Source organism: Xiphophorus maculatus, chromosome 13 (assembly GCF_002775205.1).
Source record: "Xiphophorus maculatus strain JP 163 A chromosome 13, X_maculatus-5.0-male, whole genome shotgun sequence".
Lineage (NCBI taxonomy): Eukaryota > Metazoa > Chordata > Actinopteri > Cyprinodontiformes > Poeciliidae > Xiphophorus > Xiphophorus maculatus.
Genome location: NC_036455.1, coordinates 18177047 through 18189954, shown reverse-complemented (window position 1 = coordinate 18189954; position 12908 = coordinate 18177047). Strand labels below are relative to the sequence as shown.

The window sequence follows — 12908 nt, the reverse complement described above, 5'->3', positions numbered from 1 at the left end:
TAGGAGTTGGCTAGCAAACGTGGTTAAACGCATTCATGATTGTTTTGGGGCTTTCAAATGTTCTGCCGCTTACAAAGTATCTTTTGTGTAGTTTCTAGTACAAATATCTTAGTCTTGTCTCATTTCAGGTGTACTAACTCACAACTAACTTTCCAGTAAGATATAGGAGCTTGTGTTAAGTCAATACTTCCTTAATATTGATATATTAAAAAAGAAGTACTAGCTCCCCTGACAGATTTCTAATCTTTTCTACATGGGAAAAAGTGTCTTGTTATAAGTGAAGGCATCTGCCAGTGGAACTACAACTTTATCATCAATGTTAAGAAATTATTGACTTAAAACAAGGTCCAAGGTCTTGCTGACAAGTTACTTGTCGGTTAATTATGTCTTAATTTAAATGTACTGAAATGTTTAGACTAGAAAGCAAGTCCAAATTACTTTGTGTTTTTGTTTTTTCCTGCAGTGTGCTCAATGTTTTTTTTATTTTTATGTCACTGAATATCTTCCTAACCTCACCAAAGTATTTCCAATTATAGAGAGAAAAAAAAACACACCAGCTATTAAGGCTAACTATGCTAAAAGGACATAATTTGTTTGGCTGGTCTTGAAAACGGGGCTGTGACAATGACAAAACTCTGAAAATGTTTTCTAGTCACTTGTTTTTGGAAGGCTGATGTATCTGTAAAGGTCGTCGTTTCTAAGCGAGGGCTCAGACTTGGAGATAAAAACATTGGGTGAAACTGAGTCTAGATTACAACTGGAAGATTTCCAACAGCTTGATTTCTCTTTCTTGTAAGAAGACAGAAAGCGAAGCAAGTCGTCTTTGAGCCAGCTGACCGTCAGTGCACGGCAACAGACAGGAGAAGGTCAGCGCTACTCTTGACTCTTAATGGCTTTGGCCAAAAAATTATAAAGAACTGAACATTTAAAAATATATACATACTAAGACAAAATGATTTCAGGCAATGTCTGTGCAGAAGTTCCACTAAGAAATCTCACTCTTAGTTGCTATGATATTCAAATTTAGACAACTTTATTAATCCCAAGGCCGTGCATTCGCCTCTAACATTCATCCACTATCTAGAGTCACTAACTGAATAACAATTCGGCGTAAATAAAACAAAAGATAAACACAATAGACCAACAATATTAGCAGAAAGATAAATTAATAAAAAGTTTTTGCAGTATTTTTTATAAATATGTTAAACATCAAATTTATTTATTTTATTTTTGTAAAGGTTTGATGTTTTTATATATATATTAAGCCTAAAAATAGGAGTAAAATTTTTCTGGAATTGAAACATGAAAACAAGTTTCCTATAGCAGTTGTTAAAAAAAAAAAAGCAAACAAACAAAAACTAATCAAAATATTAACTTTTTTTGATCGTTTGCGCTTGATTACGGAAAAAAAAAGATGACTCCTCGGATTGTAAAAGGTTGCTGACTCTTAGTCTGGAGTATGAAATCCTAATAAATTACATTGGATTTGTGGTTGCAAGTGACAAAGTGTGGAAAATCTCAGTGGGTATTAATATCCCCACAAATGGCAACGAATGCTCTCATAGTTTCAGGTTTTATAGCAAATCCTGAAGCCTCAAGGGAGAGGTTTCTCTTGGCTCTGAACAGAAACGCAAACTGGAAAGCTACGGCGATATACGTGACGACGTTTTTTGCTACAATTTAGTGTCTGCACAACCTGTCCTTTATACCTTCCAGTTTTCTTTATTTTTATTTTTTTTTTTTTAACTACACTAAAGACCAGTGTGTCATTTATTAAAAGAAGAAAAAGAAACAGAGAGAAGAGTTATTGCTCTAGAAAGGAGGGCACATCTGACCTGCTTTACAGAGTGCTTCATACTTTCCATGAACTTGTGCTTCCAAAAAAAAAAAAGAAAAAGACACATCCACATCCAGCAGCTTGTGATTCTGCTCGTTATATGAGAAAATGAAGGAACTCAGAGAATATGTTTTGTGAGGGGCAAAGTGGCGGAAGAGCCTTTGTCTCGTTGCAGGTGCGGTGGTGAGCGGAAGGGTCTTACCCTGCATCGTCCGCCTGAAACCCCTCCAGCTCGTCCCTTTGCTCGGCCAGCGAGGACTCCAGGTCCAGGTAGGTCCCATTGTGGGACAGCTGAAGTGTGCAATCGTCGAGCTGCGAAAACACGAGAAGGACACGGCCATCATGAAACACAGAAACCGAACCAGAAGCAACCAAAAACATCCATTTCAACGCAACTCTAACCTCGCTTTCAGGCCCCCCCGAAAAAGGGCCTGTAAAGTCCATCTGGTGATTGATGCAGGCGACTCGACCCGCTTTTCAAGCGGTCACTTGCTTACGTCTATTTATGTTTCACACCCTTGAATAAGAAGAAACAATGTGAGCCACTGAAATAAAGCCGCTTTATTGGCTCGAACAAACGCCATGTACTGTTGTCAGTGGAGCAGCGGCGGCCGCTTGCGGCGGTGGGGATTCTGCTTTTGGCATTACGGCGGAGCTGCTGAGGGAATTAACTCGTAATAAAGCTGCAGGGACGTGAAACCAAACCCAGAGTGGAGCACAGAGCGAAGGAGAAGCTTTTAGTGCATGTAAATACCGGCTGCGGGAAATGTGACACTTGAAGTTTGCTTAAATTCGTATTAGGCGTGAAGATTCAGCATTTTTAGGTGTCTCTGCATCTGTGAACGGGGATTTCACCCAAAACCTTTCTCACATGTACAGTACAGACCAAAAGTTTGGACACACCTTCTAATTCAATGGGTTTTCTTTATTTTCATGACTATTTGTAAGGCAAGAAATCCCACTTATTAACCTGACAGGGCACACCTATGAAGTGAAAACCATTTCAGGTGACGACCTCTTGGAGCTCATCAAGAAAATGCAGAGTGTGTGCAAAGCAGTAATCACAGCAAAAGGTTGCTACTTTGAAGAAACTAGAATATAAGGGGTATTTTCAGTTGTTTTACACTTTTTTGTTTAGTGCATATTTCCACATGTGTTATTCATAGTTTTGATGCCTTCAGTGTGAATCTACAATGTCAATAGTCATGAAAATAAAGGAAACTCATTGAATTAAAAGGTGTGTCCAAACTTTTGGTCTGTACTGTATATGAGTTAACACAGTCTGTTTCTCGTAAAAAAATAAATAAAAAAAATCTCAACCTAGACGCTGTTCAATCGACAAAAAGACTAACAACAACAAAAAAAAACCCTGCAAGAGATTGACTCGGTTTTGGTGTGTAAGGGGAAACCCTGCAGGGTTTGGAACCAGGTGCACGGCCATGTCTCTGCCCCCCACCGGCGTGGATCTTTTATGAGCGCAGTCACAAGTTGGGAGCAGGTGCAAACAACTATCGGAGACAACTCACAAAAAGCGACTTACATGTTTGTTGCTGGGAGTGTCGTCGTAGTTCCCGGTTAAAAGCCGTTCGTGTCAAAGCTTCCAGACCTGTCACTGGGTCGTTCGGGTTCTGGTTCTGCTCTGCTAACCCCAGAAGCAAACATGAGGAAGCAGCATCCAGCTTCTATGCTGAACAAATCCAGAACAAACGTCCAGAACACTAGCAAACAGCTGAAACACTGTCTAGAGTTGCCTTTGGTCAACATGATGTGCTTTTGCTTGATGATTCTGATTCTGAAGTTTGACAAAATGTAATGTTTGTTGCTTGTTTCATAATTGACGACTATATGACGATTTTTGTTTTTTTTGTTTTTTACGTTGTAAGGCACTTTGAACCTCCTTGTCGCTGAAATGTGCGATAAACTTGACTTGGAGATCAGAGGAGTCATCCATCGGTATTTAGCAGGTCAGTGGTATCGTTGGGAATATTAGGTGTGCTGCCAATAAACTCCCACCCCACACCACACACACACACACACACACACACCTCCACAGCCGACCATTCAAGTGGCCTGACGACACTTTGTGACCAGGGCAAAACCTGCTCCTGCTCCCCGTCAGTCCGTCCCTCCCTTTCACGCAGAAACGGGGACGGACTGTCGGACAGACTCGCAGCATAAATATAACTCTTGCTATATTTACTCTGCTCTGAGGCAAGCGCGCACTCGGGGCGTAGAGGGTGAGAGAGTCCACAAAGACCTCAAGTCAAATGGGGCCACAACCAGGACAGACACCAACGTTAGCATGTTGTTGTTTGATTTGAACATGTCCAGATCGTAAACAGACAGGTATTTTACGACTTTTGACCAACGATTAGCAAACGGAACATCAGATTTTGGGTCTGATTTGTGGACAAATATAGATAAATTGAGTTGAAATCGAATGTTAGGACATTCAAATTAAACTGGATTGTCTGCGTGTGTCTGCCAGCGAAGGTGTGTTGCAAATTCCCTGTGCTTATGTTTGAGCTTAGACTAGGACAATGGCTCTCTTAGTTTTTTACTAGCACTCCAGTTAATAGTTAGAACTTGTACATTTTTCAACGACAACCATTGCATTCACCGATATTTGTCAAACACAACTGCAACAGGACTTTTTGTTGTTGTTGTTTTACATAGTAGAAAACAAAAAAGAGAACAAATTGTCATTATTTTTGATCATTTTGTTAGATTTTCAATTTTAATGGAAATGTTCCTAATTTAAAAAGACTAAAGTCACAAACCCTAACCTCAAAAGCCAACACCAAAGTTGTTGTTTTTTCTTCTTTTGCTCTACAATTTAATCTCCCGCCAACACAGTTCCATACAATCTTCTTTGCTGAACTTGTTCCACAACGTTGACAAATGCAACACAGAGAATATATTTTTAACTTGCATCGCCAGAAGCAGCCGGCCTGGTCGCTAAGCATATCTAATAGAGAATCCCACTGGTTCTCCAGTTTGGAACTGGAGCATAATTGGGTTTGATGTAATCCCCACATCTGAGTTCCAAGCTCAGAGTTAACTGGAACGTAACACACCACCCATAGTGGAGTCAGAGTCCACTTCAGCGCTCACTACTTTTGAAAGTTTCTGTATCAAGCAACACACCTTCTTTGGTTGTTGGTGGCTCTGCAAGCAACTAAATTATTCGTATTTGTCCTGGAAATGATTAATTTGTAAATTTCTACAGAGTACCAATAAAAACAGGTACTTTTACTACAGATTGAGATACAATCAGCATATTTTTTCAGGTCTTTTTTTTTTTTTAATCGCTCTTCTCTTAAGTCAATCCAAGAAGAAGTACCCCTAATCTTATACAATAATCAGGCATAATGGCAGCAGTCCTGCTCCAGTTTCCCTCTCTTTCCCTCGGAACAACATGAATCCATCTGTGTCAACTAGCTAATCCACTTAGCAAAACGCACCGCTAATGCACACAAGTCCAACTGCAGAGATGTTTAGGCCCGCTAAACACCTGGGATTTGTGTATTTTCTCAAACAAAGCACACACTATGGTAGGTGGCAAAACACAAAAGAAGAATAGAATTGCAAAAGAAAATGGTTACGAAAGAAAAGGTAGCATAAAGAAAGAGGAACCCAGAATGCCAAAGCTAGCTTAGCATCACGTTCAGATAAAAACGTTTTTTGGGGGGTGGGGGGTGGGGGGGGGCTTGGTGTTCACGGCAACATTAGGTTAATGTTAATAGAAAAAGAAAGTTAAACAGTTTATAAATTGTTTTCTGTGCACATTTCAACAAAAATATTTACGGGTTGTTTACAGAAAGTGTCAGAATTTTATTCTATGGCCAAAATTATCCTGGTTTGCGGGGCTTCATGAAAGAGAAATCTGGGTTTTTATGCCTAAAATCAGATACAACACAGTGCAGTAAGGTGAATCCAAGTAAAGTTAATCCCAAATGTCAAACCATTGTTGCTCACACTTTCCGTGTGTGTGAGAACTGGTAAATATGTCCAGGACTGGGACAAAAGGAGTGGAAACAACAAGTGGGGGGTGGAGGGGGGGTTCATGTCCTGTCCCACTGCCCTTGTTTTTTTTTTGCTGCTGTGAAAATCAGACAAAAGCATTTTTAATCCCATTCCACAGTCGTTCTCCAACATCACCTTAATTTTCAACAGTCATGTTTTTCTTTATTACTGTTCTCTTATTGTTTTTGTTTTTTCTTTAAAGGTTTGATTATTCCAACTTTGACCTGTTCAATTTGTTTTTTTATCTCAAATTTTTTCCTTTTTTTATCCTGTAAGACACAGGTGTCAAACTCCAGTCCTCAAGGGCCGCTATCCTGCAGTTTTTAGATGTGCCACAGGTACAAAACACTGGAATGAAATGGCTTAATTGCCTCCTCCTTGTGTAGATCAGTTCTCCAGAGCCTTGCTAATGACCTAATTATTCTATTCAGGTGTGGTGCAGCAGAGGCACATTTAAAAGTTACAGGACAGCGGCCCTTGAGGACTGGAGTTTGACACCCCTGCTGTAAGACAATTACTTACAGGTTACTGAAACAAGGTTAAAAAAAGGGTGGCAATAGAGGGAGTTCTTAGTTTTAATGCCCTAATGCAGGGGTGTCAAACTCATTTTCGTTTTGGGCCCAATCAAGATAATTAAGGCTCTTAAAGGGCCGGTTGTGCCGAATGTATTGATAAAACCCGTTCACAAACTGTTAATATATGAATGAATTCCTAAAAATAAATATTATTGAACATCTTTTCAGTCCCTCCAAGATTGGGTAATTCTTTTAGTCATTTTTTTTTGCAATAAAAAACAAAGTGTTCGCGACACTAATTTGGAAATATTTGCAATATTTGCACTTATATCTATGACAGTATATGCGACTTTTTATTTCTTGCTGTATGGATTGTGGACTATAATCTGACATCAGTTAAAGCTGAGGCAGCTGTTTAGTACAAGTAAGAACGGTTTTGACAATTTTTGAGAAAAATCTGCAATTAACTCCCAATTATATATTAGCTCAAAAAAAGTCAGAGGATCTGCTGATTTTGCATGAATTTCCACGATAATTCTCAAGGTGGTCGAGGGACTGATTGATTGATATAATTTGGCAGTAAACAGATAAAAACAGCATTGATTTTATTGATAACTTATTGTTTAAGCACACTTAGTGTTTAGTAGAGGGCCACATAAAAAGCTATGGCGGGCCGGATTTGGCCCACGGGCCTTGAGTTTGACAAGGCCCTAATGAATAGGAGGCGGGGGAACTAAAAAACTGATATAGAAAATGTCAAGCGCAGATAATAATCAATCAAATTTTACTTGACTGATTCTAATTTTTGACCTATTGAAAGATGCGTCTCTACTGGAATCTGTGGTTGGCAAATCAAATACGGCAGAGACTTTAAGCTTTGATGCATTAATGAGAATAATCTTGTAATTCCATCATTTTCTGATGGATTCAAAACTCTTGCGTCATCCACCACAGCACCTACGACCTCCCTCATCTCTTCTGTGTCACATCATCTTTCGTAACACACCTCCTAATACACCGTCAACCAAAGCCGGTCTCTTCCTATGAACACTTGTCTCGGGTGATGCAGGTATTAACGTAACAAAAACACGTCTCGCTGTTTGTAGACGGAAGAGAGTCGGCTCCACAAAACGGGGGCCAGAGGAACATAGTGACCGATCTGCTTTACACCCGTTTAACCAAATTCTCCCAGAAGGAGTGAAGCAAAGAGAGGAAGGAAGAAAAAAAAAAAAAAGGACAGGAGGGCGAGAGGGGCGGGATGTAATTACTTCCATGTTAAAATAACACCCAGCCTGCCGATGATCGTGGTCAGTCGACAGTTATAGATGCCCTTACGTAATTTAGCCGGCGACTTTTAGCGACGCAGGAGATTCTGTTCTAGGAAGAGCGTGGGGGGAGGGAGGGCTTTTCCATGTGGCCATTAAGTCTCTCGGGGCTGCTTTAACAAGAGCTATTCGCTAATTCAATAAAAGTCGACCTCTGAAGTGCAGGATTTACTGTTTTTTTTTTTTTTGTAGGGGAAGGGAGTTCCTTATTGTAAAAGTGTGCAGCACACTGCAAAAGTATTGGTGCCCCTTGGGCGCATTGTGTGGCATTACATCCACAGACTTCAGCGTATTTTCTTGGGAAACTGTTTGGCGGACAAACGCATAAATGACACTGAAAGACAAGAATGCACAATTTTCAAATTGCTTACGACTAAAAATCTGGAAGGTGTGGCATGCATTTGTATTGGAACAGAGTTTGCAAAATGTCTTCAGGAAAAAAAAGATTTTGACATGGCTTTGAAATAATATTGTATTTGCTTTTTTTTGTCATTTATTTTCTTTTGATTCATATATTTTTAATACTGTTATGCATTCTTGTACATTTCGTCATATATCTGGGGTTTATTCCCCCCACATTTTTTAGCTTTAATGCCCATTTATTTAGATCAAATAAAGGAAGTGACATTTTGGGGAGCGCCTTCAGCTACGTTTGGATTCATTACACGCGACATTTAAATACAAGCTCACTTAAGCGTTCGCTTATTCTTCATAAAACTCTTCAGAAATCACCTCATTAGTGGAGAGCTTCAACCTGCGTGTGATCGAAGAACAATCGGCAACAGGAAAATCCTTTTTGAGGGTCGACTTTAAAAACAAAATATTACTTTCTGCTGTACGTGTGAACCCATCCCCACCGCGAGACGTGACAGTTTGCGCTGCTGTGACCAAAACAATGCATAAACTCTACCTCGATCCCATTGAAATTCACTACAGTTCGCTGTTGTGATGGTGCAAGATATGAAAAAAAGTACCACTGCAGTAGACCGAAACCAGTGCGGTGAGCTGGACCTGACGTGTTTCTCTTTGATGATGATTTATCCGAACTGCTCTGACAAAAAGGGAAAGAGCAGTTTGGACCAAGCAACACATCCAAGGCTCTCCGATTTAGCCCTAGCAACCCGGGCTGTGTGTTTATACTTGTGTTTGGTCAGAGAGGTGGAAGAGGACGTAGAGGAAGAGGACAGGAAAACCACAGCGCCCAAAGTGAGGAGAACAAAGTGTCGCAAGGATCCAGGCCACGGCCACAGGAATTCTGGGACAAGTGACCTATACTTTACATGCGGCCGAGCCAGTCGAGCGCAGAGTTCTCCCATCGCAGCATAATAACACAGGGAGAAAAGTTCAGGACGTTGAGGTAGAGTGAGAAGAAAAGGTCGCTTTATAAGACTGAGAAATAACCCAATAAGCCAAACAAATCACTTAAAAAGTGTCATTTTTCAGATTTTCCCATGTTATCTCCAGAGTAAATCCTTAAAAAGCCCCAAAGTTCGGATCCCGACTCTGCGACGGGCAAAAAAGCACAGCGATTCCATCCCATCCCTATAATCTAAGCACAATATCCAGTTGCCATAGCACACGGTCTTCCTCCGTGATGGGAATAAAATTGCAAACACAAACACAGACTGCACCATCTGTCCTTGCGTAAGTTGTAATCATAAGCTTTTCTGTGCTGTGGGCTATTTTTCATTTGTTTTGTGGCTTTTAAGGATCGGGCAGCACAAGATCCACTGGTTTTGGAAAAAGCCATTCTGCTGTCGAGCGCTGGCTCGCCAACGGGGTCATGCGATCTCCCCAGAGTCTCCCTTTGATTTTCAATTTAAACTTTACTGTCTGCTTATGTGAAAATCACACAAATAAGAGGGCGTATAACAAGGTCTGCCTCACTTTGACGGCTCGCCTGGGTGAGTTCTGGGCATCGGCTGGTTACCGATACCGAGGCACTAAAGAGTTACGGTTTTAAAACCATTGGAATTCTCCATCATGCGATCCTACGGTACAACGAGCTTTCAATGAGATGCCAGAGAATGTGCCACCATAGTTTATGCTTTGAAGCATTCCCCACTTGTTGGTCAGCATTAGCAGCTATAGGTTAGAGCTACAGCTGTCGGTTAGAGGGCTACTACAGTTTATGCATGAGAAACAAGATTTGACCACTTGAGATTACACTGTAACATTGAAAGTATTTACTTGAAGGCTTTCTTCCAGGCTTAGCTGTGTGTTTATGTGACTTTTTGGAGATTCTTATATCCGTGAGGTCAGACACAAATCAATCAGCAATTTTAAAAAGCTTGAATTGCTGATTGGTCGATATAATTTCTTTAATTTTTTTTCTGAAATGTTGCTAAATATAGCAAGAGATTCACAGAGTTGGCAACAGTGGGGTGACTATTGCCAACTGCATTGCCAGCTGCAAACATGAAGACATGACCCGTTGGGTGGGTCCATCAGCCAATCCTCTCTCAGAGTACAGTGGCTAATTTTTAGATCTTAAGGAGGTAGATAAGATCGGCTTCACATTCAAGTATCGGCCACTCATCGAGGTCCCAAAATTAAGGAAATCAGATCCGATGTATCGGCTGGTCCATTTATCGACACACCCCTAATCTCTACTCGAATTGACCTACAAGGTATTCTACAGGGTTAAGCTCAAGAAACACTAATTGCGACCGACTATTCATGAGCCGATATGATTTTTTTCTCTCATGACGTTCGACTATTCATGTGAGAGTAAGAAATCAATTGCAGGAAATTGCTAGCGGTCTGCGAGGCCCAGTTACCTTCAACGTGTTCTAACTGCTGTGTACATCATCCGCAAACTTGACTTGATGTTGGGAAATATATCGAACAACTGTCCTTCCAATACACTCTCTGCACTATCATAACCACAAAGAGCAGCCAAAATGTAACATTGGGTAGGTTGTTATATTTCAGGTGCCATGCAGATTTTCCAGTGATATATGTGGCTATATTCCACATTTATCCAAAAATGTCTTCTAAAATCATGCAACCCAAATCAGGAAATCGGGGATCAGCAGGTCAAGTATTTTTCCCCTTGTTCATCAAAACATAAGAACTTCCACTGTTTTTATTTCTAAAAATACATTAACTCAGAGCATGCACTTTAATAAACTTTATTTTAGCTTAATAACATATGAATATAAAGCTTAGGAACACATGCCATGACAAATAAACAGAAACCAACTTTGCCAAAGAACCTGCAGCAGAATCTCGGAGTTCTGATGTTATTTTTAAAACATCAGTCAGAACAGAAACGGCCAGTCAGAGCTCAGAGAAAATCAGAAATCGGTGTATCTCTAATAATAACTCCAGGAAATGTTTGTGTTCATACCAATATCAAGTGGAAACCATGTTATTTTTACTCGATTCTATCATCCCTCGAGAATGTCATACCAGCCCATGCCTGGTGTGATCATGTGTTCCAGTCAGCCTCGTCAGTGAGGAATGTGCCGTTTTGTTTCAATGTCATTTTTTCTCCCCATCAAAACGGCCCTAAAGCTGCATCTTTCCTGCTCCGACATGCTCCTCTGACTGAGCCGATCATCTGTGATTGGGGTTGCTGGGCGCCTGAGCAGTGGGGCCGTCACTTGGGGCCAGAGGAGCGGGACAGATCGGGATATATCTAGTTGCCCTGTTGCGTTTGCAGCCACCTGTTAGAGTGACGAGTAGAGCACAGATATGAAGCAATTGGGTTCACTCGGCTGCAGGAGATTTCAACCTGACGGGGTTCATTCTGAGACTGAGAAACCCCTAAAACGGCAGAAGGAAAGACCTCTTTTTGTTTTACTACTGTAGAACTGGTAAGGGCAGTATACACATTAAGACCTCAATAAAAAGTGTACTTCATTGAGGAAAACTCCGTTAAAATTGTGAAATTTCATTCCGGGTTTTGTTTTTAACGTGTGCCAACCCAGATTATCAGTGACCCCCGCTCTTTTTATAACCCTCCTGCGACCGCCCCTGGATATTTAATCTCTTGTAAGTGAAGGCAGCGTTTCGAAGCTGCTGAAGGCTTTGTGGCAACCTTGTTTCATTCCACAGATTGGAGTCACTTGTGTTCTGAAAATAGCCTCTGAATACTGGTTGCTGGAGTGTATTTGCAGGAACCCTGAAGGGGAGAAAAACAGGAGTCCAAAAACTCCATGTGGTTCTGCTCTAACTTTCCCCCAAACACATCCAAACGTTAAAAACATAAACAAACTCATATTCTACTACAGATTTCTGTCAGATCAACTCATCAACACTCCATGTTTCGTCTTGCTTTTGTTTGTTTCCATAACGGAAGGTGATTCCAGCGCTGTTTACCAAAGGGATTATCCTACCTTGTGTGGAGCTTTGAGGAGCCGGTGGACGCCCGCTAGCTGGTTGATGAGGGGGATGTCCTCCCTGAAGGTGTACACCGGGGGTCTGGTCGGCTCTGGAAAGTTAGTGCTGTTGAACGGATCGGTGTCATCTAAAAACTGGACCCTGCAGACGAACGTGGCCATGCTGCATCCATGCAAGTGGCTTCTTCTGAGGGGACGGACGGGGCAGGGTAGAGGGTAGGAGGGCAGTCGATGGGGTTTGGAGGGAGGGGGGCGGTGGGAGAAGCCGGAGCGCTCCTCAGCCGGTAGCGACCGACAAAATCCCCGTCGCCAAGAGCGGCCGGAGAGAAGGTGTGGGGCAGGAGGGGGGGTTGTCGCTCTTTCCCCGTCTGCGGCGAGGCTCGCTCGGTCCTGAGCGGTCGGGAGTTATTCTCGGAGAGGCAGGTGGCCGGTGATGAAGAGGAGGGAGCAAAGCGGAGAGTGAAGGATCAGCGCAGCCTGGCCGGGACAGCCGGTCTGCTGTCTGTCTGAGCCTAATCCACCCCACCCCTCTCTGAGTGAGCTGTGTCTATTTTCCCCTCTGCCCTCCTCCTCCTCCTCCCTCACTCTCTCCTGCTTTCCAGTGGCTTCCTCCATGAAAATCATCGGAGCACTAATCCGATGGTCATCTGAAACAACAACAACAATAAAACATTTTAAACTGAATAATAATTGTAAAAAAAAAAATAATAATAATAATAATAATAATAATGAGGGGTTTCAGGATAGAATTTAGGCTTGGAAATTAGGTAATCTATACTGCTTTATTTTGGTTGTAATTTATTCATTTATTTATGTTATTTATTTACACCAGAACTTTGTTTTGAACGTGATTGCTGTG

The 12908-nt window shown here is 41.5% G+C and overlaps 1 protein-coding gene across 5 annotated transcripts in view; it reads right to left on the bottom strand.

The window, feature by feature from the left end:
- The window catches only part of LOC102223689 (FH1/FH2 domain-containing protein 3-like), a 91759-nt gene extending 79195 nt beyond the window's left edge, over nucleotides 1-12564 (bottom strand). For all 5 annotated transcript variants that reach the window (XM_023345382.1, XM_023345384.1, XM_023345383.1 and 2 more), the window contains exons 1-2: nucleotides 12047-12564; nucleotides 2040-2149 (exon numbers count right to left, since the gene is read on the bottom strand). In XM_023345382.1, coding sequence (XP_023201150.1) covers nucleotides 2040-2149; nucleotides 12047-12211 — 275 coding nt within the window. In that variant the 5' untranslated portion in view covers nucleotides 12212-12564. The remainder of the gene's footprint in view (nucleotides 1-2039; nucleotides 2150-12046) is intronic.
- Between the last annotated feature and the right edge of the window lie 344 nt (nucleotides 12565-12908).